We start from the raw sequence: 22,012 nt of genomic DNA, 5'->3' as shown, positions 1-22,012 counted from the left end.
AAGGAATGTATTCTAGGACCCTTTTCCCACCCCTCCTCCACATCTTTACCCTCTGTTTGGAATCCTTGCCCACGTGGCACATCCTACCCTTCCTTGGAGACCAGATCCAGAGTCACCTTGCCTCAAAGCCTCCCCTGCCCCAGCTGGGCAGATAAACCTGCCCACTCTCTCTCTTCCCTTCAAGCAAGGTGGGCTGCAGTGTCTGCCTGGCCTTCTCAGAGCTCCTGACACAAGGAGCGGCTGGGGAAGGGGAACCCACCCCTTCCATGGCAGAGTTCCCACCCAACCTCCACGTGGTCTTGTGCAGTGGTTCTCGAACTGAAATGCCCACCAGAATCACCTGGAGGACTTGTTAAAACACAGACACCTGGGCCCTACCCCCATGGATTCTAATACACTAATCAAAAATCTCACTGGCTTAACAACAAACGCTTGTTTCTCCTTAAGATTACATCAAATACAGGTTGGCAGGGAGCTCTGGTCCACACACTCAGAGATCCAGGATGATGAGACTCCATTTCAATATGAGGCTTCTGGGTGTAACACAGGAAGAGAGGAACATGGAGAATCGTGCATGGATTTTTCTCTGCTCTCAGGCCCCTGGCCAGAACTAATCATATGACCTGCCCACCGGCAGTGTCTGGGAAACACGGGGATCAGATGGACCATTTGTAAGCACCGTGGCTTCTCTGCCACCACTGCACTCCCCTTATCCTACCAGCCCACAGCCACATGGGCCTCTCTCTGTTCCTCAAACACACCAAAGCACTTTCTTACCTCCGGACCTTTGCACTAGCTGCTCTCTCTGCACAAATGCTCTTTTTCCAGACCTCACATGGTTGACTCAATTGTCCGCTCCCAGGAGAGGCTTTCTCTGCCCAAACCAAAGCACCCACCCACTCCTTCACACCACCCTATTTTAATTCTCTGCACAGCCCTTATTCTATGCTTGGTGTCACTGTTCTCTCAATAGATTGTCCATTCCATGAGAGCAAAAATTGGCTCGCTTGTTCATTACTGTCTCCGTAGTACCCAGAGCAATGCCTGGCACATGGTAGGTGCTAAAATATATTTACTCAACCAATAAATGCTGAAGTGTATTACTGTTTCCATGGAGAACCCAAAGAGGGTAAGTGGCTTGCCCAAGGTCACACCCCTACCAAATGGTAGCAATTGCTTTAAAATCCATGATGCCATATTCCACTAGTGTGTTATTTGCATGATTTCACTGCTTTCAAATATTAAGGTAGCCAATTAAGTTTTATTTTATCCTTTTATTCTCACAATTTCCCAGCTAGTGGGTCTCTGCTGTCCTTGGTTCTTCAGTCTCTTAACACAACTCTATGGAAGGCAATTTGGCTGGCAACATCTGGGAATTTATTCCACAGATGTGCTCATACATGTGGAAAATCATGTGCAAAGTTTTTTCATTACAGAGCTGTGATAGCAAAAGACTAATCAATGACCACCTGTAGGAGATTGGTTCATAGGGGTATGTATTCACAGCCGGTATGAGGGCACGGTGGAATAGTACACAGCCCTGAAAAGTGAGGGAGATCTTCAGGTTCTGGTTCAAAAGTTGTCTAAGGCATGGTATTACATTGAAAGAAAGAGGCATATAATTGTATGTAAAGTATATGCTTTTCATTAAATTTCCCCAAAGAGCTAAACATCTTCAAATCTTACGTAAAGAAATCATCTTCTTGATGAAAATATAAAAAGAAAATAAAAATCAGAATACCAGTGTGGTTTCCATCATTTGAACTTATTTTATTGATACTCATTAGCGAATAAAATTTTATTGTTGATTTTTGATGCATTACAACACACTTTTGGTAGTGGTTGCACAACGTTGATCATTTATTTACTATACTAATACTGCAACTCCGAATTGCCAATTTTTACACAGTATTTCTGGTGATGAAGTAATTTCTGGTGATGGGTGGCTCCTCTCTGAATACATAAAGTGGTCCATTCAGTCCATAGTTTTCCTATTCCTTTGTTATTCTACCTACTGCTTTAAAATACATTCAAATAAAAAGATATAAGTTACTTGCAGTGAATGCACACGTACAACAGCGAGGAGAACTGAGATCATAATTAACCAACGCTCTTGTGTTCCGAGAATAAATAGTCTGAAATCGTGGGACTGAAGCTTGCTCCTTGGGGACTTTCTCAAAGTAACCTCCATGGACATAAGGTTACCCTCACTTAACTGAAGGACACATCTGCTGGGGGGAGGACACAGAATGACAATTTCATTTACACAGGATGTTTTCCTTCTATAAATGTCTGGAACAAGTGGTCATGGAACACCGTGATGTAAAGTGCAGTCCTCAGATTAGAATAAATAAATAAACTGCTTGGATTGGAATGCCACAGACACACTAGGACTGGAGCAGGAAGGAGAGAGGATGTTTGTTTAAAATACGGCACACACAAATAATAAATAAAAGTTTGAAACTTAACCGGCAACAGCAACAGGACCAGGCTCCCTTGTTTGTTCACGGTTCTTTTCACAAGCACCTCTATCTTTTCCTAAGGATAAAAAGTGGCACAAGAAGACAAAAGGCTTTGTGGGGAGAAAGTATTTTGTTGTGACCATTCACTGTTCTGAAACAAGAGGGAAAAACACGTGGGCCTTGACTGGCTGCCACAGAAGGCTCCAGTGAAAGCACCCTGGCCACTCTGAGTTCCCGAGTAAGGCCCGGAGCCAGCAGGATGCCAAGGTCTCGTTTCTCCCTTGAACCAGTCTGGTATTACACTTGGTTGTGGTTCTTCCCCTTTAGTGCTGACACAGTTCTTTAATAAGCTTTTTCCCTACCCTCTTTCCCTTTAATCCTACTGTTACAGTTGTCTTGGGTCTGGTCTTACATCAATTTGGTTGTGACACTGGGTCCCAGGAATAAGCTGCTATCTCATTAGCAGCGTGGTGGGTTTGAAATTTGCATTTCGGTGTCATAGAACCACACAGAGAACATACACTACCAGTACCATTACTTCCCTGCATATAAAAAACCGGAGAAATAAAACAAATCACACAGAACACGGAGGGGCTGCTGAACAACGCAGCAGGAGTGTAAATACATTCTCTTTCGGGTCAGACGTTTGGCCTGACATTTGATTACAAAACACGGGATGACTTCAAGTTGAAGGCATGGAAAGAAAAGGTCACACCTCAAAAAAGAAACGACTGTCCGCTGAGGCAGAGTAGTAAAGGTCTTGAAGAAGCGGGGCCACCCATAAAAGAAAGGAAAGCTCTCCGATTGTGAACGCTACATCAGCTGCACGTGGCCGAGGACGGAGGCTCCTTACGCTGTCACAGGGTGAGCGAGGCCAGGTGTCCAAGGACACCCAGATGCATTACGACCCGAGCCGTGACAGCTCATAGTGTGCAACACAGGTGGTCAGCCACGGAATTCACTGGTTTCCTATCCATGGGATAAGAACACACTTGGGAGTTTCAGTGCTTCTCGAAAGGAAAGAAGAAAAGGACACCACCTTCCCCAGGTTAGCCGGGGTGAAGTCCTCATGAGTCATGACAGCACAGGGGCACTTCCTGTGGGATCTGAAGAAAGAGCAGGGCAGAGATGAGGTCTCCAAGTCCTATGTACACATTTTACAGAGTTTCCACTCCTCCTCCATTAGGCACGAGGTTGATTTGTGTAGTTCAGGAGGGGACGGGCAGAGAAAGGAAGAGGGAAGAGAGTGCACTGCAGGGGGAAGAGAGGGAGGCGGGGCACAAGACGGGAGAGTGCTGGGCTCCTCCAGGGCAACGGCGCCCCTCCCGTCCTCACCGTAAGCTAGTTTGTTGGGGGAGCTTAGCACCCATCAAGATTCCCGAGGTGAGAGTCACGGGGGCTTTCATCTGCATGCTGGATCCCACCATGGTGGGGAAGCTGCGATTCCGCCGGATGCCACTGCTGAGCTGCAGCCCGCCGATGGCACTGGTGACTGTGGGGCATCCGAGAGGCAGGCCCTCGGGTACCAGGCCTCCAGGGACAAGGGCTTGTGCAGGCCCTGGGGGCCCACAGAGGAGAGGTCCCGGCTCCTCAGTCAAGGTGGGGACATGGGCTCGCCCTGAGTTCACCACTTTGGCCACCCCAAACCTCCTGACTTTGTCCACGAGGTTGAGGTTGGAGACGGACACGTCTGTCTGGCTCTCACTGCTGCGCACGTTCTTCTTTTCCCTCACCTCCCTTAGGATGGAGCTGGCCGGCTTGGAAGCCAGGAAGTTGTCATAGGGAGGGCTTGTGCACTTGAACTCAAAGGAGGGCGGGGAGGACGTGGGCGTCTGCATAGGTGAGTTCGGCGGGGTGGAGGGGATCACAGCCATCCTGGGAGTGTAGGAGTGCAGGAGGGAGCCCCGGCCGGCCCTGTCCCAGCTCTGCGGGTCATAGACAGCCGCGGAAATGCCCCGCTCCTTCAACAGCCACACAAGCCCCAGGGATGTGCTCATGGTGGTCGTGGATTCACGGATGTTAGTGAACGATTCAGCCAGGCTCAGTCTCCGTGGAGTGCATGGTGTGGCCACCGGCGTGGATTTCAAGTGGCTGGCGCTGCCACAAGCTGGAGTTGGGGCTGAGTTAAGGCTGAAAGGAAGACACAACGGGTTATTCATCACAAATGCCCACATGCGCCACAGAAAGGGTCAGTGGCCAGTCTCCTGCAGGGGGTACAGGTCAGGCCTGGGACACGATGAGGGGACTCCCCCAGCTGAGGACCTCCAGATGCCTCTGTTCACATCTGCTCCTCCATCTCACCCAGGGAGGCGTGCCTTGGATTCCCTTAAATGGAGGCAGGAAGCTACACATGATCCCCTTTGCACATCCCTGGCAGGTGGGTATAACTATCCCCTTGCAGATGAAGAAACAGACTCAAAGCTTAGGTGGTTTCCTCAGTATCACACTTGGTTATTAAGTGGACAACTCCAATTCAAATGCAAGTCTGAGTGACCCCACGGCTATCAGAGAAAAGGGAAGGAAGCCCTTTGGCAAAGAAGCTTTCTTTCCCTACAAAATTTACTCAAATTCCTAATACCTACTTCTCCCTGAGGCAAGACACAAACCAGGTCTAGGGGATATGAGATATTCCTTATTTTAGGAATGGCAAAAATGGCCACAGTGTGTGGGCCAGGTAGTACACATTGTCCCTGTGCTCCCAACTCCCTGGCCCGGCGCTCTTTCCTCTGTACTGTGTTGTCCTGAATCCTCTTCACCTGCTTGTCCAAATCCATTCTGCCCAGTGGAGCAACAGGGTCACAGAAGGCCACGTCACGTATCAGTAGATCTACATCTACAGCGCTACCTGAACAGAGGCCTGCTAACGTGTGTGAAACCTGAGTTACCAAAGGAAAGCAGAAAGATTTATTCATTCACTGGGTCATGCTGATGGCGGAACCACTAGTTTCCAGCAGCTGGGATCCAGTCATGAAGGCCATTAGGACAGAAAAATTTATCAGAAGGCAGAAGAGGGAAATGTATTACCATCTGCTTAAAAAACAGGAAAGGTTCTCCTTTAACAGCTGCTACTGGGATCGGGGGAAGCCCTGCACTGATTCTAAACGAGCACCCAAGGGGCAAAGATGAACATCCCTCCTAACAGTCTCACAGGACCTCCCTGGAGCCGGCTTGAGGATTTGGCTGGGGCTGCCAGCACCCCTTGGAGCAGATCAGCTGGTGGTCCCCAGGAGCTGGATGGAGACCTCTCTCTCCAGACTGGCAGTGGGAGGTCCAGATGCTTTGGATAAAGCACCAAACAGGGGAACGGGAAAGCAGAGGGCCCATCCTGGAGCAGGGCCCCCTTCTTTGGGTAAGACAGTTTAAAAGCAAGTACAAGCCAGAGGCACCATTTGACTCCACACTCAGGTGACCTCACCATTGGCCGGGCAGCACAGGGTGGAGGCCACAGAACAGGCCCATCTCACACAAGCTCAGGAGTGGGGATGCTGGCAGGTTGGGAACACTTACAGAAACATGAGGTTAGAAATCAAAGCAGATTCCTAAGGTTAAAAATGTGGATTTTTCAAAAGGCACAGGTGGAATTTTTCAAATGTTGATATACAGTCAATAGAGGACAAAAATGTTCTAGACTTAAAATCTTGTTTACATGGCCATTCGTAGGGAGATTTTCAACTTTGTTTCCAGTGGCCTTCTTACAAACTCAGGCAAAAGAGCCCTCTCTTGCTACTGACTTGTGCCCCCGACATGGCTGTATGAAGACACATGTGTGGCTGAGTCCTATGGCTGCAGTCAGAAGAGTGACATCTGGTGACCCAGGGCACCAGCCTCCCACGGGGAAGCTTTGTGCTGTGGTTTATAAAAACAATCTCTTCCAAACATAAAGCCACAGGATAAGGAAGCCAGGTTCTCCAGGGGCAAGGAGGGCGATGGGGAAGACAAAGGTAGAATTTACAAATCCCCATCTGGTGAGAACTTAGGGTTAGCCCTTTATTAGTGCTGGCACTTGGCTCGACTGGGAGTGTTTAGACAGGTTAGGGGTATTGACTGTCAAAGGCCGCGTTAGCCAGGCACAACCACAGAGACACATCCACGGCTAAGTCCCCGGGTTAGTGGCGGCCACGCGTGCACACACAGCTCCTTCCACATGACCCTGCCGGGGCAGGCACTGCTGGCGGTGTGCTCACCCCCCGCCTCGCCTGTGGGCTCAGACTCTCTGCCCTACATCTCCTCTCAGCTCAACAGGGCATATGGCTGCTTCGTCGTCCTCCTCACATGACCTGTGGAGAATCATTCATAGTTTAAGGTGCTCCTTGGGTGGCTGCTGCCTACAAGCTAGCCCTTCTTACCGCCCTCCCTTCCTGCTGCACCTTCCGTCACCCCAGCACCTTGCTCGACTGCATCGCAGAGAGGACAGGTGGGGGGGTCACTCTTCTGTGTCGCGGGAGACCGTTTTCCCTTTCACTGGAAGCTGTGGAAGGCCTGAAATCAAGCCAAACAGACCACCCCACACCACACAAGTCCTCTCGACAGATGGTACACCAGACAGCTGGGCACACGGCTCAGTCCTGGAGTTTCATCATTTTGGTCACTATAGTTTGGCTGCGGTGCGTGGTTCCTGGCATCTGTTCCAGAGGCCCAGGGCTCAGTAATGCTCTATTGACGAAACTTTGGGCAAACGTCCAAGAGACTTGGCTGTAGGGCCTGTGGAAGTGTCAGCTTCAGCTGTTAAGGAGGGGCCTAAGAATCCATCCCGTGGCCAACTAAAAGGGCAACTAAACATGGGTCCAAGTCTCTTTATCTGAGCTGGATCGGAATCAATAAGATCCTCGATTCAAAAGGAAAGATGGGACCCAGAATAGATGGTTGCAAATGCTGATGAGAGGCTTAAGCTGGCTACAGTTGGTTTTTTTTTTTTTTGAGACAGAGTCTCACTCTTTTGCCCGGGTTAGAGTGAGTGCCGTGGCGTCAGCCTAGCTCACAGCAACCTCAAACTCCTGGGCTCAAGCGATCCTCCTGCCTCAGCCTCCCAAGTAGCTGGGACTACAGGCATGCGCCACCATGCCCGGCTAATTTTTTCTATATATTTTTAGTTGTCCAATTAATTTCTTTCTATTTTTAGTAGAGACGGGGTCTCGCTCTTGCTCAGGCTGGTTTCCAACTCCTGAGCTCAAACAATCCACCTGCCTTGGCCTCCCAGAGAGCTAGGATTACAGGCGTGAGCCACCGCGCCCGGCCTACAGTTGGTTTTTAAATGACCCTCTCTACTTGCCTTTCCTCAATATTAACCCTTGCAGGGAAGGGGGTGCCCCAACCTTACCCCAGCCCTGCCCACCCTGGGGCTGAGGCCCCTTACCTTGGTGTGACCCGAGTGAGCTCGTCTGAAGGATGCAGGATGCGGCAGGTGGTGAAGGTGAAGGTGGAGTTGGTCTGTGACATGCACTTCCCAGGGTGGTGCGCTAAATTGGGGGGAACAAAACATATTCCTTGCATCTAAGTATAACAACGTTAAAAATAAAAATCCAGCATGACCCTCAACCGATGCAAGAAATGATGAGCTACCTTGTTGGCTGGATCTGGGCAGGGAAGGTGAAACACACATGTTCTGGACTGAAGGTGGTTCCTCAAAAAATAACTACAATTTTGAGCAGGGGTCTGCAGAGCATAGAATTCCAGCTTCCGACCCAATCCAGACAAGGTTCCTCATCAGTATTCTTGGCCAGTAGTGGATCCAGTTGGAGGGAGGGGGCGTTAAAGGGCCTTTGTGTGTAAATTTGGTTTCCCTCCTCGGGTCAAAATCTGCTATCTTCTTTTGTTGCTTTGTATTTGTTTTCATTGGTAAACAGGTGCCAAAACTCTGCTTCGAGGAAGGGGAGAGGTGCAGGCAGGGAAAGGCACTTGGTGCCTAGAAACAGGGCAAGGCTCATGGCTCCCTTTTCTGTTCACACAAAAAGGGGCTTAGGGAAGCTGGCTCCACTACTGCCTATTTGTGATCGTCATGGTGGGAGATGAGGACCTCAGCTGCCTCAGCGACGACGTGGCAAGAGTTCCAGAGATTGGGGCTCTCTGGGGTGCTAAGCTCCAGGATGGAGTCTGGTCTGACACACAGTGGTACAAGCAGCATGGTCCCCCCTTGGCCCCTGCTGCTTTCTTGTCATCTCTGTGACGTCTGACTCTAATGAAAATGAGAGGGCAACACGCTGTCCTCAATTTACTTCCTTTTAATGCTCTAACAAGTTGTTGAGGCAGCTGAGGACTATGTTCAGGAGCAGAGTAAATCACAGAAGTGTTAGGACCATGCATGAGAAAGCTGGCAAAGGAATGAGTAATAGAGGCTATGGGAGACATCATGATTGTAGAGGTCAACCTCATTCATAACTCAGGCATCAGGGGAAAAAAAAGAAAAAAAAAAAAAGATGCTGCACCAAATAGCATGCACAATGAAGTACTGGGATGATTGTTGCACCCCTCCCTTTCCCTCCCCTCTGCCCCTGTAGCAGCTCAGCCCCCAGAGACCTCCTGGGAGAAAACAGATTAGGATATCAGAGGCCATGAGGATTCAGAGGGCATGAAGATTCAAAAGGCTGTGAACTAGAATCTTCAAGCTCCTTATGGTAAGTGTTCTCTTGGATTTGACAAAAAGGAAAAGGGAAACAAAACAGAGTAAGTTGGCGTCCCAAACCTACGGATCCACACACCGTTAACTGTGTCTTGAAAGAAAACCGGGAACCAGGTGAAACAAACAAAAAAAATGCTGGAGACAAACAAATTGAAGCAGGCAGGACAAATCCAGAGCACAAAAATGGTGACAGTGACTAGAGGAGCAAGGCAAGGCTGGTTTGCCCCATCATGGTCTGACCCAGCTCTGTGTCAAAGGAGGCCCCTGTGGCACCTGGCAGGACAGCCAACACAGGACCGCGAGAGCAAACTCTCCACAGGGAGCCCTGGGCAAAGTGGGAAGGGAGGGGAAAAAACACATAAAAATAGCCTTTACGAATCTTTGTCTCCCGACCAATAAACGTAATGGTTTTGGAACTCCAATAACTAAGAAATTGCTGCAAGCAAAACAAAAATGGAATAAGCTATGAAGAAAAGGCAACCAAACAATCACGATTCTCTTACTGCAATAAGGTCTAGAAACAAAAGCAACAAAATGCCTGAGAAAAGCATCCCAAATAATAGGTATGAGGGGTTATTTGGGAAGGAAGGGAGGAAGAAGCAGGAAATAGAAATAATTAAGACAAAATAGTTGAAAGACAGATAACATTAAAAAAAAATCAAATAAGGCTGGATTTAAAATCAGAAGTGTACACCATTTAAACACATGGCCAGAATATCAAATCAAAAGGTCCCAAATGTTCACATCCGCCTCCCCCACCTCACGTATTAGATCTTCAATCATAACAGGAAGTGTAAGATGGACATTTTAGAGACATAGTTGCATCAGCAGAAGCAAAACCCATCTTATGCAAATGGGTTTTGGGGATAGGAAAAGGCTGCTAAAAATTCACAAGTCACCGCTCCCCAGAAGTAATGAAGAGCTTTAGAAGACCAAGGAAGATCACCAAGTATCAAGTGCCAAAGCCAGAGGTTCAGCCCTTCCAAAATACCACAGGGACGCCTGGACCCGCGAGCTCTCTGCGCGTCACCACTGACTGCCGGGCCGCTGCTGCACCACCCTTCCTTGGGACACAACATAGACACAGTGAGTCGCCCAAGGCTGGGCTCGCCAGAGGCTCCTCGTGCTTGCCACAGAGAAGCAACAGGCTGATTCCCAAAGCCCTGGATGCAGGGAGAGAGCAAGTTCTGAAAAAGGAAAACAAGAGGCACATAAAACATTCTTCTTGGCAGGGAGTCGGGGACACGTGGTTGAGGGTTCACCACTGAAGTCACCAGGACCACACCACACACCAAAGCTTTAACTAAACCAGAAGTTCTTTGCAGGTATTATGTGTTCATCTCATGCTGCTCAATTTGGGGGTTCCAAGGACAGGTTTTTTTTTGGATGTAACGCTTTAACTTCCTACTTATTCTCTCTCTCAACCTGGCTTCAGAGTGTTGTGAGGAGATGGGCAGACATTACACAGGTTACAGTATTGGCAATGACAAGTACTTTCACCGTGTTATTTAGGAATCAATTTGCATTGACCAATAAGAAACCCTAGTCTTTCATTATTTTTAATTGTTCTTCCCCCAGGTTCTGACACTGGCACAAAATTTGATAGCTGTAAATTTAATCAATCCTCGATTATTCAAGATCTTCTCTGTTGGTGGACCAGCATGCACATGTTTTGTTCTGAAAACATACCACACGCAAGCACACAGCCTTCAGCCAGCCGCAGGTGGGTGCGTGAGAGGACTTCACAGGGTGAGAGTCCTCCTGCTCACCTGCCCTCAGGTGGACTCTGGCGCACTTTCTGGCTGGAGCAGGTGCATATCGTAAGTGGCACTGACTCCCCCTGCTCCTCGGGGGCCTGTGATGCCTGGGACTGACTAGAAAACCCGGTGGTTGGGATCCTGCTGCTGCAGCCAGCGATGAAGGGGCCCTGACGTGGCCCCCAGTCTCCAACAGAGTCGGGGCCTCCTCCCTGGATGCCCTGCAGCCTGCGCTGTATAGACCGGGTGGCTGCTGCTGTGTGGAATGCTCAGGCCTCCCAGGGGCAGGAAAGCCCACTGCTTTCCGTGAGAGAAGAAAAGAACACAGACAAGGTGCGACACTGGTGGGGCCCAGGGGCTCCATGGGGACTTGGAGGGTGACTGGAACTCTGCCACAGAAGCTGCTCCCAGACGCTCTGTACACACCAGCTCCTGCGTTTCATTCAGTCCTAGTAGTGCTTTTCTTCCCCCATCCACGGGGAAGGGCAGACTGGTAACGTGCTGGGATAAAAGCAGCTTTCTTCTCTCCGAAGGCAATCATAGAACCTAGTCCTTGAAAGAATTCCCACATGAGCCCACAGGGACGTCAGAGAATACAGCTGCGCTTGGTGTGTTTCTATGGGGCAGCACAACACAACCCATACGTAGCTGCTTCAAGGAGACCTTTGAGGACGGAGAAACACTGGCCATGCCACACTCCCAAGCTATATTTTTAAAATTTCACATAAATAACTTCTAAAAATGTAAAAAAAAAATTACAAAACATCTCAAAATCTTGGAAAATGGGACCCCGTCTTTGCGATGCACTGACAGCCTTCCATGTTCTTTTGCCAAACTCCTCACGGGAAGCGGCCACTTGTGTAAAATAAACCAAATGCCCCTGACCTTTCTTTCCTTTTCTTCACTTGAACATGTAGTGTGTGATGCTGCCGTCACATGCTCTGGATCTGCCTTGCAAGTTCTATAAACTCATTAAGCAACACCCCCCACCCAACAGTGGTACCCACAGGCCAGCCTTTTCTACCCAAGCAAAAACAAGTCTACTGAAAATAAAAGCCATTGTCCACCCAGCTTAAAGGCGTGGCTTGAACTAAGCCTTAAGAATATCAGCATTTTTTTAATGCCCCGCTTCTAATGACTTTGTTGCCTTTTGCTTGAGGGGTGAAGAGAGGGAAGGAAGATGTTTCTTCGCCTGTCAGCTATGTAAGAAATAACTCCCTTCTCATTAAACAAATAGGCAAGAAGCCATGCCTCAGAATTCCTTCTAAAAGACTAAAATATCAAGGCACAGAAAATGCTTTGAAGACTTTTTTCTGTCACTTCATTATATAACTCTACCCATGACATTTTCTGGGGGGAAAAAAGTTCTGTGATGAGTTCATGTGGGAAAAGCTCCATAACGCTTTTGCTCGCCCTATGATTCATCACTAATATAAATACTGTGTCAGGGATTAATGCAGCTTTAACGAGTACTTTCCTCTAGAGGAGGGGACTGGGGAAACAAGAGCAGTTTTAGATGTGGCAGTGCAGCTTTCTTTGTAATAGGATAAAAGTGATCTTAAACTATAAAGTATTTGTACAGGATGATATTTTTTAATCCCTCATTTCCAGGCTTAACATTGGCTCGTTTACTATTTCTCTCTGCTTAAGTATCTCTTCAACAGAGCCCTCGTCTGGTCCTGCAGCTCTGTAGAGACCTGTGACCCCCCTGGCCATCAGACATCTGGCCCGCAGGAACTCAGGAGGCTTTTATCACAGATTTTGAACCATATCGTGAGATCTTTCTCTGGTTTCGGTACAACTTATTTTTGGTTTCCGCAAAATTAAAAGTCTACTCTTCCCACTACACCAAGTTTCATCTAAAAAGTATGTGATTTAAGACATGAACAATTTCACAGCATCCCACAAAGAGGGCCAGAAATTCTCTTGGGTGCCCTTGGGGTATCCTCTAGAGAAAAGGGGATTTTTTTGAAGGCTGTTAAAATGTCAAAAGGGCAAATGCAAAAGTCTCTTTGGATCCTTCCCAGGACAACAAGGCTGGAGCCCATGCCCTTTGTCCCTCCTTCTCTGGCAGACACCAACAGGCACAGGGAGCTGGCCTGGCTGAGCTGCACTGAGACCTTTCCTTGTTGGCAATTTCAAAGCCAGTTCGAGAGCACTTCTCCCAAGCTTCCCCAGGCAGAGCAGCAGTACAACTCATCCAGACCTGGACACCGCGCGCTCCCTGACCACGTCAGAAAAGTGGCAGGTGCAGACGCCTGCTGCTCTGAAACCCACGCTGGTGCCTCTAGGAGCGCTGGAGGGCTCTCTGTGGTTTTCAGGGGTGAGGAAGCCACACAGAAACCGCTTTCAAGAAGTGGGCTTTGTTCAAGAAACTTTAAGCAGGGTTGCCTCTATGCCATTTGTTTTGGAGGAGTCAATGCTCTCATTCTTTGTTCATTTTTCCACTTCCGGGTTGTAGTTGGCCTGTTTTGCTCTGGTTTAACGCACATTCTGTGCAAGAGCCCAAGGGCTTCCTCTGCATCTCCTAATACAGGTGGGCGTGAGCAGACCATCCACCCTCTCCATAACGCCCAAACTCCCCTGGATCGACAGGCGTTCCCATCAGAGTGGGAAGTCACCACCACTCTCGGTGGAGACCACGGAAAGAAACTTCCCTACACCCAAGGGTCTGTGAACTGAGTGTACCAGATGTTTCCTTTCAGATCCATGGAGCCCCCAGGCCAACTTGTCCTCACAGGCCTATCTGGACCCTGCTTCTGTGGCCTGTGGAGGGAGTGAAGGCAAGACAGGATACAGGCTGGCTTGGCTTTGCTCTAACTGGCCCTGCCACCAGGCAAAGCTGCAGGAATTTTCAGCTTTGGCCTTACTGTCTGGCCCCTTTCCACACAAGCTGTTCTCTTCCCTTCCCTCACTCAGTAGCTGCTCATGAGCAGAGCTTGGACCCAGGTATCCAACGAGGAAGAGACAAAAGAGGCTAATTCTTGGCTTTTTCCCTGCATGCCCAGATGCAGGAGATTTAGAGGGTTTTTCCAGGGTGATTTTGACCAAGTATGATTTTTGCCTTCCACACTGACTGTAGGATCTCAGCCCCAGTTATGACACAGCTCCACTGCAGGGCCACTGCCAGAGAAGACGCCATGAGCTTGTTTTAGAATATTTCCCCCACATGAAATAGTCTCCCTGTATATGAGTATTAAAATTAACTCACCTTCACTCTATCAATGTCACTTGGCTTTATTCCTACCTCTTTCTCACTCTTAAGGGTCAAGATAATTCAACTGAACTGTCCATCCCACTAGCCAACTACTGATTTAACTGTGCAACTGTAACTCTTAATCAGGTACCACAAAGCGGGCTCTCCTCCACACGTAAATGCCTAAAATTGAATATTCATAGGACAGGATAATGCTTATTTCTGATACAGTGTACTTTCTGTATGAATTAAAACATAAAACATGTCACTGAAATAAAGTAAAACTATAACCTAAAAATTGTTTTAAATAATTCATTTTAATCATCTAAATTATTTATAGTACAATAACATGGAATCATCCTTTTTAAGACATGGGATATTAAAAATCAGCAAATGATGCTTCAAATAATACATTAAAATATATTAATAATTTTTTTCAGTGCTCAAAACTTTTTCTCCATGGGACAGCAGGTGCTAGATAAAAGTGCCTAATATACAAGTCTTCCAAATTTCCTCCCATCATACCAGTTTTGTCTCCCTACTGAGTCCTCCCAGACAGATGGCAGCTCCTGGGATAGTACTGTTTGGCAACAGAAAAGCCCAAGCATTGAGGACAGACCAAGGCAGGCCCCAGCCCACGCTGGATACAAACCCTAAGACAGAAGATGCCCTGGCCTCCTCCTGAAGCCCATCTGTCTGTGACTCCATGACTGTGGCATAGAGCCACTCGGAGCCTCCGGGGTGATTTATTTAGAGACTGATGTGCATCTCAAGTTCTAAGAATCAAAATGGTCCTGTCATTCCCAATAGAGAAAAAAGAGGTAAATCACTGTTTATGGTTTCCCTCTGCACCCAGCTTTTAAAGCTGAGTCTTACCCAGAAACGAAGCCCGAAAGAACTTTGCTCTAAATGATCAGATCCTTCCTAAATTACCTTCAGCAGCCCAGATAATTCTTTTTTGATCACACACCTCCAACCTTACCCCTTCTACAGTTTCAATTGTAAATGTTCATGCCTCTTTTCAAATAAAGTTGCTGGGATGACTGAGCTGCAGGTTTGAGTAAGGAGGGAACAAGCACAAAATATGTCTCTGTTTATGGTGAGGAAAGCAGTCAGGACTTTAGTCCTCATAAGTGGTCCCCTCTCTCCCTCTGTCCTCTGAGAGAAGTTCTTTTTTGACTTAATAAGCTTTATTCCTTCTGTACAACTTCTCAAAGATGCACCTAATGGTGCTTCTTTGAACTTCTAGGACTCGACTTCTATTCTACCTGTCAGACTGCAGCGAGGACATCCCACTTAACACGATGCCTACCCCCCTTCAGCCACAGAAATCAGCCAGATGTTGTGTTTCTGCACCATTGCCTGCCTTCCAGATAACAAAGAGAGGTACGATGCCACGGCTGGTTTCCCTTTCTTCCCTTTCTTGAGTGTGTAGATACGAAATAAGAAACATTTTCATTCCCTGGCATGCTTAATCTGATCATTGCTAAAAAACAAAAACAAACAAAAAAACCCAACCAAACCATAAACAAACCTATGTGCTAAACAAATCTGTTTTATTTGATGACTCCTCTAAAGTTTATGTCAAAGAAAAAGAGAAAAGTGGGTTCCAAATAAAGTCCCTTGACCACAGCTATCTGAAATTAGCCAGGGGATACGAGACATTACCAAGGGCCTCAGCTCTTTCCTGCCTTGTATTTCTGGGGGAGTGTTGTGGCCTTCACAAGTGAAAATCATGAGTCGCAAGGCTATATATCCTTTCTTCAAACTTGGTGACTCATGGATGTTATGAGGATGATAACATTGGGTTAATTCATCTTCTTCTGGGTCTAACCTTATCCCACAAGAGCTCTGTCTCCAAGCACAAGGAACTGAGAGGTCCTGAAGTTGGGCCAAAGCATACGGTTGGGGTAAAGAGTAACCACATGACCCCGAGATTCCCAGGGGCCCTGAGTACAAAGCTTTGTCTCAGCTGGTGATTCTTCAAACTCAGGGCCAAACCTTTAATGCTAGGGGGAGGGGGAGGTCAGGCAGAGCTCTTTTCCAGAGTCATCTAGTGTCCTCCGTCTAGAAAAGCTTAATGACAGTCTCTTGGGGCTTAGTTAAGGAGTATTGCTAAAACGCTTTTTCAAAATCCACTTTGAATACACGTACAAGCTAGAAAGAAAACAACATATGTACCTTCATTGAAGTTAGGAAAGTAAAAAGGCTGATCTATCAATGTTGGTCTGAAATCCTGATTATTTCCTGGGCTTCTTTCTATTTTAATACAGCATACAGGTAATAGCATCTCTCTTTCACCTTCTGAATGACCCAGCAGTCATCATTTCCCTAAAACTGCCCAGCTTAGCTCAGTTTGGAAATCACCAGGGGACTTGAGAATCTGCTCCTCAGACACAGGGAGAAGGGCGCTGATGTTCTCCAGGGACCCAATAATCCACTTCTTTTTAGCAGCCTTTCCTGCTCCCACTTAAAGAGCCCTGCTGGGCCATGCACCTCCAAAATGGGCAGGGAGCTACACCCATTTGTTACAAATAGGAGGCATCAGATCTGTATTTAAAAACAGAACCGCGCAATGGGAATGCTTTAATCGTCACCCACACAGACGAGCGGAAGCTACAGACAGAGAGCCACTACGGATGGTGCCCGGAACAGAGGTGAGAATGGCCCAGAACTCTGCCTCCGGGAAAGGTGCCAAGTTTACAGGACTTATCGTGGTGCCCTCACCAGACCCCTCCTCCTCCTCCTCCTCCTCCTCCTCCTCCGCGGCCGCTGGCGGCTCCTGCATCTCCTCTGGGGAAGCCTGAGGCCGGCTTCGGTAACTTCTGCTGCCTGAGACAGTCACGTGTGCTCGGGACCTCTCACCTGAGGTCTCTGGGTGCTGAACTGGTGTGGAGGTAGCTAGGACCGGGAGAGAAATGTGGTCACCTGTGTCATCTTCTTCAAAATCGTTAAGGCAGTATACTTCGTCCAGGTCAACATCCAGCGTCCGGAAGCCCTTGGTGACCACCCCAGGCCGGGGGTCCAGGATGCCCCCAAGGTGAGGCTGGGCCAACTGCTGCCAGTGGTGAAGAGTGGCAGAACCTTCCAGGAGAAAGGGAAGAGAAGAAGGGAGGGCAGGGAGAAGAGAGGGTTAGGATGGAAGTCTAAGATGATGGCTGTTTCCCAAAATCAAAGTGCTTAGTGTGAACCCAGCAAGACCTGAGCCTTTATAGGCGCACTATGGTGGGAACATTGGTGGAGCTGCCTTGGCCCTTCCTGCCATGCAACAGTAGCTAAGATCCTACCATGCCCAGAAGGAGAACCAATTTAAAGAATCAGCAATTTTATAAAAAAGTAAAATTAAAGCCATACTCTGTGCCAAGAGGATTTGGTTACGAAGTCTTTATTTTAATCAACTGATGTCAACCCCCAAATTCAATACATTATCATTTTACAAATAGAAGAGGAAAAAATGGCAAGATTAACATAAAAGAAAGGTGCCACGGGTACCAATTTGATGCCAAATACAGACTGCTGGTTAACAGGGAGGACACAGCTCAGGCAGAATAAGGTAATGGCAAACCAACCCCAGGACTCACAACGAGAGAAAAGCAAAAAGAAATTAAAGAAGCACACAGAGATAAGTGATAGGTGTGACCATCACCTCCTTTACTTAGGTTCTCTGTATGCTGCCAGCAACCTCAAGGGGCTGCAGGCTTAGGAAGCGGAGTCAGGTTAAAGAGGTGTGATTTAAGAACATGGTTAAGTTCACAAAGAGGTCTAAAACAGAGGAGCCCATCTCCTCGGTGACACCAGACCCTAGGACTCAGATGACATCGCACAAGGTCTGTAATAACACCAGAGTGTGTCCCTAAGGACCTCAAGGTGTCACAGGTGCTCTCCAAAGAGAAGCATTCCAAGGCCAAGTGTGCTCAGGAAACCTGGGTTAAGAAGTATATTTACAGAGGGGCATCTCAGAACCCTTAGCATGCTATAATGCCCTGGGTTTCTGCCTAACCCATTTGACGAAGCAACCCTTTTTTCCCCTTGGAATATTTACAAACACCTCACGTGATGCTGGTCATACTGGTGGATGGACTATGAGGCCGAGTTCTAGCCCCATTCTACAGATGAAGTCAACCAAGTGTAGATAGTCACACAAACAAATATTCTACATTCAAAAGACACTTTTGAAAAGGTTCTCAGGCATCAGAAGGCAGGAGCACAATGGATGCCCACACAAATGGACGCCCAGATGGTTGCCATGGGTTTACCAAGGGTATACTTATTGGGTAGGCGAGAATCCCCTCAGGCTACCAGGCTGCCCTGGGGAGCGAAGAAAAGGAACCAGGGATGCTAGGAACCAGCAGCTCGGAAGCCAAAATAAAAGAAGGGTGGTGGGATGAGGAAGGACCTTCTTGTGTGCCCAGACACCACTGGGAAATAACTTCTCAGGCAGGAACAATCTCAGCCAGGAAGGTTGAAAAAATTTTCTAAGTGGGCAATTTCAAATCCACTTTAAAGAAAAAAAAAAACCATACGTACTGCTAATACATGTTTAAAGAGTTCCTAGACACCCACTTCAAGGTCTATCCCAGTTTCATGTCTGTACGTGTATAATAGCAATCTGCTTAATCTGGATCTATTGAATATAAATAAAAAATACTCCAAATGCAAAAAAGAAAAGAAGTAAGATAGTTAAGAGTGAATATAATGAAAGAGGGCATCACATACCTGTTCTCTCACTAGGTGGCAATATATATCTAGAGCAGTGGTTTCAACTAGGGATGATTTTACCCCCAGGGGACATTTGGCAATGTCTGGAAACATTCTGGTTGTCACAACTGTGGAGGAAGAGGGGGATGCTAATGGCATCTGGTGGGAAGAGGTCAGGGATGCTGCCGAACATCCTACGATGCCCAGGACAGGCCCCACAACAAAGAACGATCTAGCTTCCAATGTCAACAGCACCAACATCAAGAAACCTTGCTCTAGAGCTGTGGTTCTTAACTCTCAGATATATTGAGAATCTGAAGGAAGCACGAGAGCTCCCTTTGGCGAGGACATGTTCCCCAAAGAAAGAGAGCTTGCGTGCCAGCAACACTGTCCAACACTGCCAGGACTTCACAGACCTGCTGAGACCAGCTCACGGGATTTTGAGTCCCAGGTGCCACCACATTTATTTTTTTTAATTAAGCTACCATGTATTGAAGCATGCCTGTGTGGCAGTTTGTCTGCATGTATTGCATCAACTCACTCCTCAAAATGACCCTATGAACTAAGTAATATTATACACTTTAAAGATGGGGGAGCAGAGGCTGTCTAAAGTTAGACAAATTTACAAAGTCACTTAATTAGTGGTGGCACGGCCAGGCTTCAGAGCTAAAGGCCAGGTTCTTTCGGTAATCTCACACTGACCACACTCACCCAAATCCACAGGTTGGAAAACAACGAGGACTCAGTGTTCCATCCAGAAGCCCTGGCCCCTAGCTGCATAAACGGTCAGCAGCAAAACTTCCCGGTGGGTGTCCAGGGCCTGCCAGGAGATACGCACTTCTGCCGATGGGAATTCTCTGCCACCCATGGGGACCCCCATTCACATTACCCAATGTGCCCCTGTCCATGTGCTCACTGGCTGCACAGGCCGGTGAGAAGTCTTAGCAAGGGAGAAGTCTTAAGGAAGCCATTGTCATGTCCAGCTCTACACACTGGGGTCTGTGAAGGATGATGAGAAATCCACAGGTACAAGTTGGCCACATCGCCTCAAATGTTGGAAGGGGAAGAAAGGGAAAGCCAACAGACTCTGGAAAGTGAAGGACCACGGCAAGGAAAAGCCTCATCTCCTGGTCCTTCTGAAAGGGGCTTGAGATGTCCACAGTCCACAGGGAAAGAACTTGGAGGCTGGAAGTCGGGGCCCCAACAAGAGGCCCACAGGCCACGTTCCTCCATCTATTCAACAGACTGACTCATCTCTCCACCTCCCAAGGATGGGCTCGAGAGAGAAAGCAGGCTACAAAGGGTCTGATGTGTGGCATTAAGGAGGCTACAGAAGTGCATTCCCTAAAACTGCATAGCCAAGGACTCTAACTACAACTAAAAGATGTGGAAACATGCATCATACATGGATTTTTACCCCATGCTTTGGACATCCCTTACTTACGTAAGAACAGCTAACCTTTATCGGGCACTTACTACGTGCCAGGCACTCTTCTGAGAGGTCTACACTTATAACTTGTTAAATCTTCACAATAACCCTGCCATCTCCATTTTACAGATGAAGAAACTGAGTGCAGAGTGGTAAAGTAACTTGCCAGAGGTTGCACAGCTGGCAAGTGGCCAATCCAGGACTGAAACTGAGGCTGGCTCCAGTATCCACTCTCAACCCCTCTGCACTGGCTCTCAGCAGTGAAGAGGCCTCACATATGCAAGTCTCAGAAATCTAATTGATAACTCCCTTGAATGCTTTTCTAACCCCCACGCAGGTGTTTTCTCAAACCCTGCTGTGCTATTTCAGTTATGTAATGCTGTGGGGCTCATGGACTCTCTCCACTCCTGGCTGGTCCCAAGGCCCCTAGAGGGTTTGCCAAGCCCAGCACCTGGGCAGGACATCTCACACTTCGCCTCCCTGCTGCCTGAGCCACCAGCAAGAAATTCTACCCATCTCCTGGCTGCCCGAGCCCCTCCTTTCACACAAGAGGGCACAGAAATTAAAATTGAATATGAATCGCATCTCAGTCAGAGCCCAGGTTGCCTCTTCCCTATCCATTTCCCCAGCTCATCCCTCAGCCTGGCTGCCTTTGCTTGTCAAACACAAAGCTGGAGAATCACTGTATTACCTCCCATTGCCAACTCCCAACATAACACTGGCCCACTCCTCCCACCCACATAAAAATGAGGCAGGGATTAGGCAACAGGACAAGGAAAGAGAGGAACCTTCGTGTTTGTGGTTGGCACCAAGATAAAGTTCTATGGAACAAGGGTGTGGACAGCAGGGGAAACCTAACGATGGCCACTGCCCCTTTCCCTCTACATCCCAGTGTTCCTGCTAAAAAGTTTCCACATCATCAAAGGAGAAGAAAACCAAACCCACTGATGTCAGAGGAGCAGCCAGGACTTAAAAGAACAAAACTTGGGGAATAATGCACAGCTTAGAAGTATATACTTTCTCTTAATTACACAGTGTTTATCTGGAAATACTACTATGGTTATAATTAATCAGAAAGGAAGAGCAAAATTTAGGAAAAGAAATACCGCCTGCCTCAGTCTTTTTAACACAGATCTCTCTTTCTCTAGTTTGAATGTTTGTTGTTTACTTGCTTAAAACTTATCAGGTAAGATGAAGAGACAAGAGTGCTAGCATTCTTAAACACCTAGCTCAGCTATTTTGGCTGACGCAATAAGCAGATGGCAAGATTATTAAACAGGTAAGGGAGACATAGATGGTAGACACAGATTGGCTATCTACTGTGATCCCAGCCAACATTCTCCAGGGTACTTTTCCCTGGGCTGCTGGAGATCATGGGAATCCTATCAGCTTCTCAGCAGGCCAATGGAAAAGGATAAGGTAAGAATATGACCCTAGCAGGATGCTGGTCCAGGTCTCAACACCAGTATCTTGGCCCTGTAGACTTGAGCTGCCAGAATAGGGACAAGTTTGGGGAGCCCAAGTTTAATAAGCACCTATTAGGTGCCAGGCGCAATACAAAACACATCACATTCACTCCTCACCGCAATCGTGTTTGATAGCTATGAGCCTATTTGATAACTAAGGGAAACAGGGCTCAAAAGGTGGGGTAACTTATCCAACACCACAGAGCTGTGCTGAACCTGAAGTCAGGCAGACTTCTATGTCAGCACCCCACCTTATCAAATTTAACATAGTAACACAAAAAATAACTGGGAGGGGAGGGAAGAAAGAAAATACTGGATGTATTTTAAACAGCTAAGAAGACAGAACTACAAAATGGAGCCCAATGGACCTATATCATGAGGATATATT

General features: G+C 47.7%; 1 protein-coding gene across 1 annotated transcript in view; it reads right to left on the bottom strand.

The window, feature by feature from the left end:
- Positions 1-1,746: 1,746 nt before the first annotated feature.
- The window catches only part of TRAK1 (trafficking protein, kinesin binding 1), a 58,670-nt gene continuing 38,404 nt past the window's right edge, over positions 1,747-22,012 (bottom strand). Inside the window, exons 13-15 of the mRNA XM_012653808.1 lie at positions 16,897-17,115; positions 7,816-7,918; positions 1,747-4,592 (exon numbers count right to left, since the gene is read on the bottom strand). Coding sequence (XP_012509262.1) covers positions 3,794-4,592; positions 7,816-7,918; positions 16,897-17,115 — 1,121 coding nt within the window. The 3' untranslated portion in view covers positions 1,747-3,793. The remainder of the gene's footprint in view (positions 4,593-7,815; positions 7,919-16,896; positions 17,116-22,012) is intronic.

Source organism: Propithecus coquereli, unplaced genomic scaffold, assembly GCF_000956105.1.
Source record: "Propithecus coquereli isolate 6110/MARCELLA unplaced genomic scaffold, Pcoq_1.0 Scaffold1, whole genome shotgun sequence".
In the NCBI taxonomy this organism is placed as follows: domain Eukaryota; kingdom Metazoa; phylum Chordata; class Mammalia; order Primates; family Indriidae; genus Propithecus; species Propithecus coquereli.
This window is presented reverse-complemented; position numbering and strand designations above follow the sequence as displayed.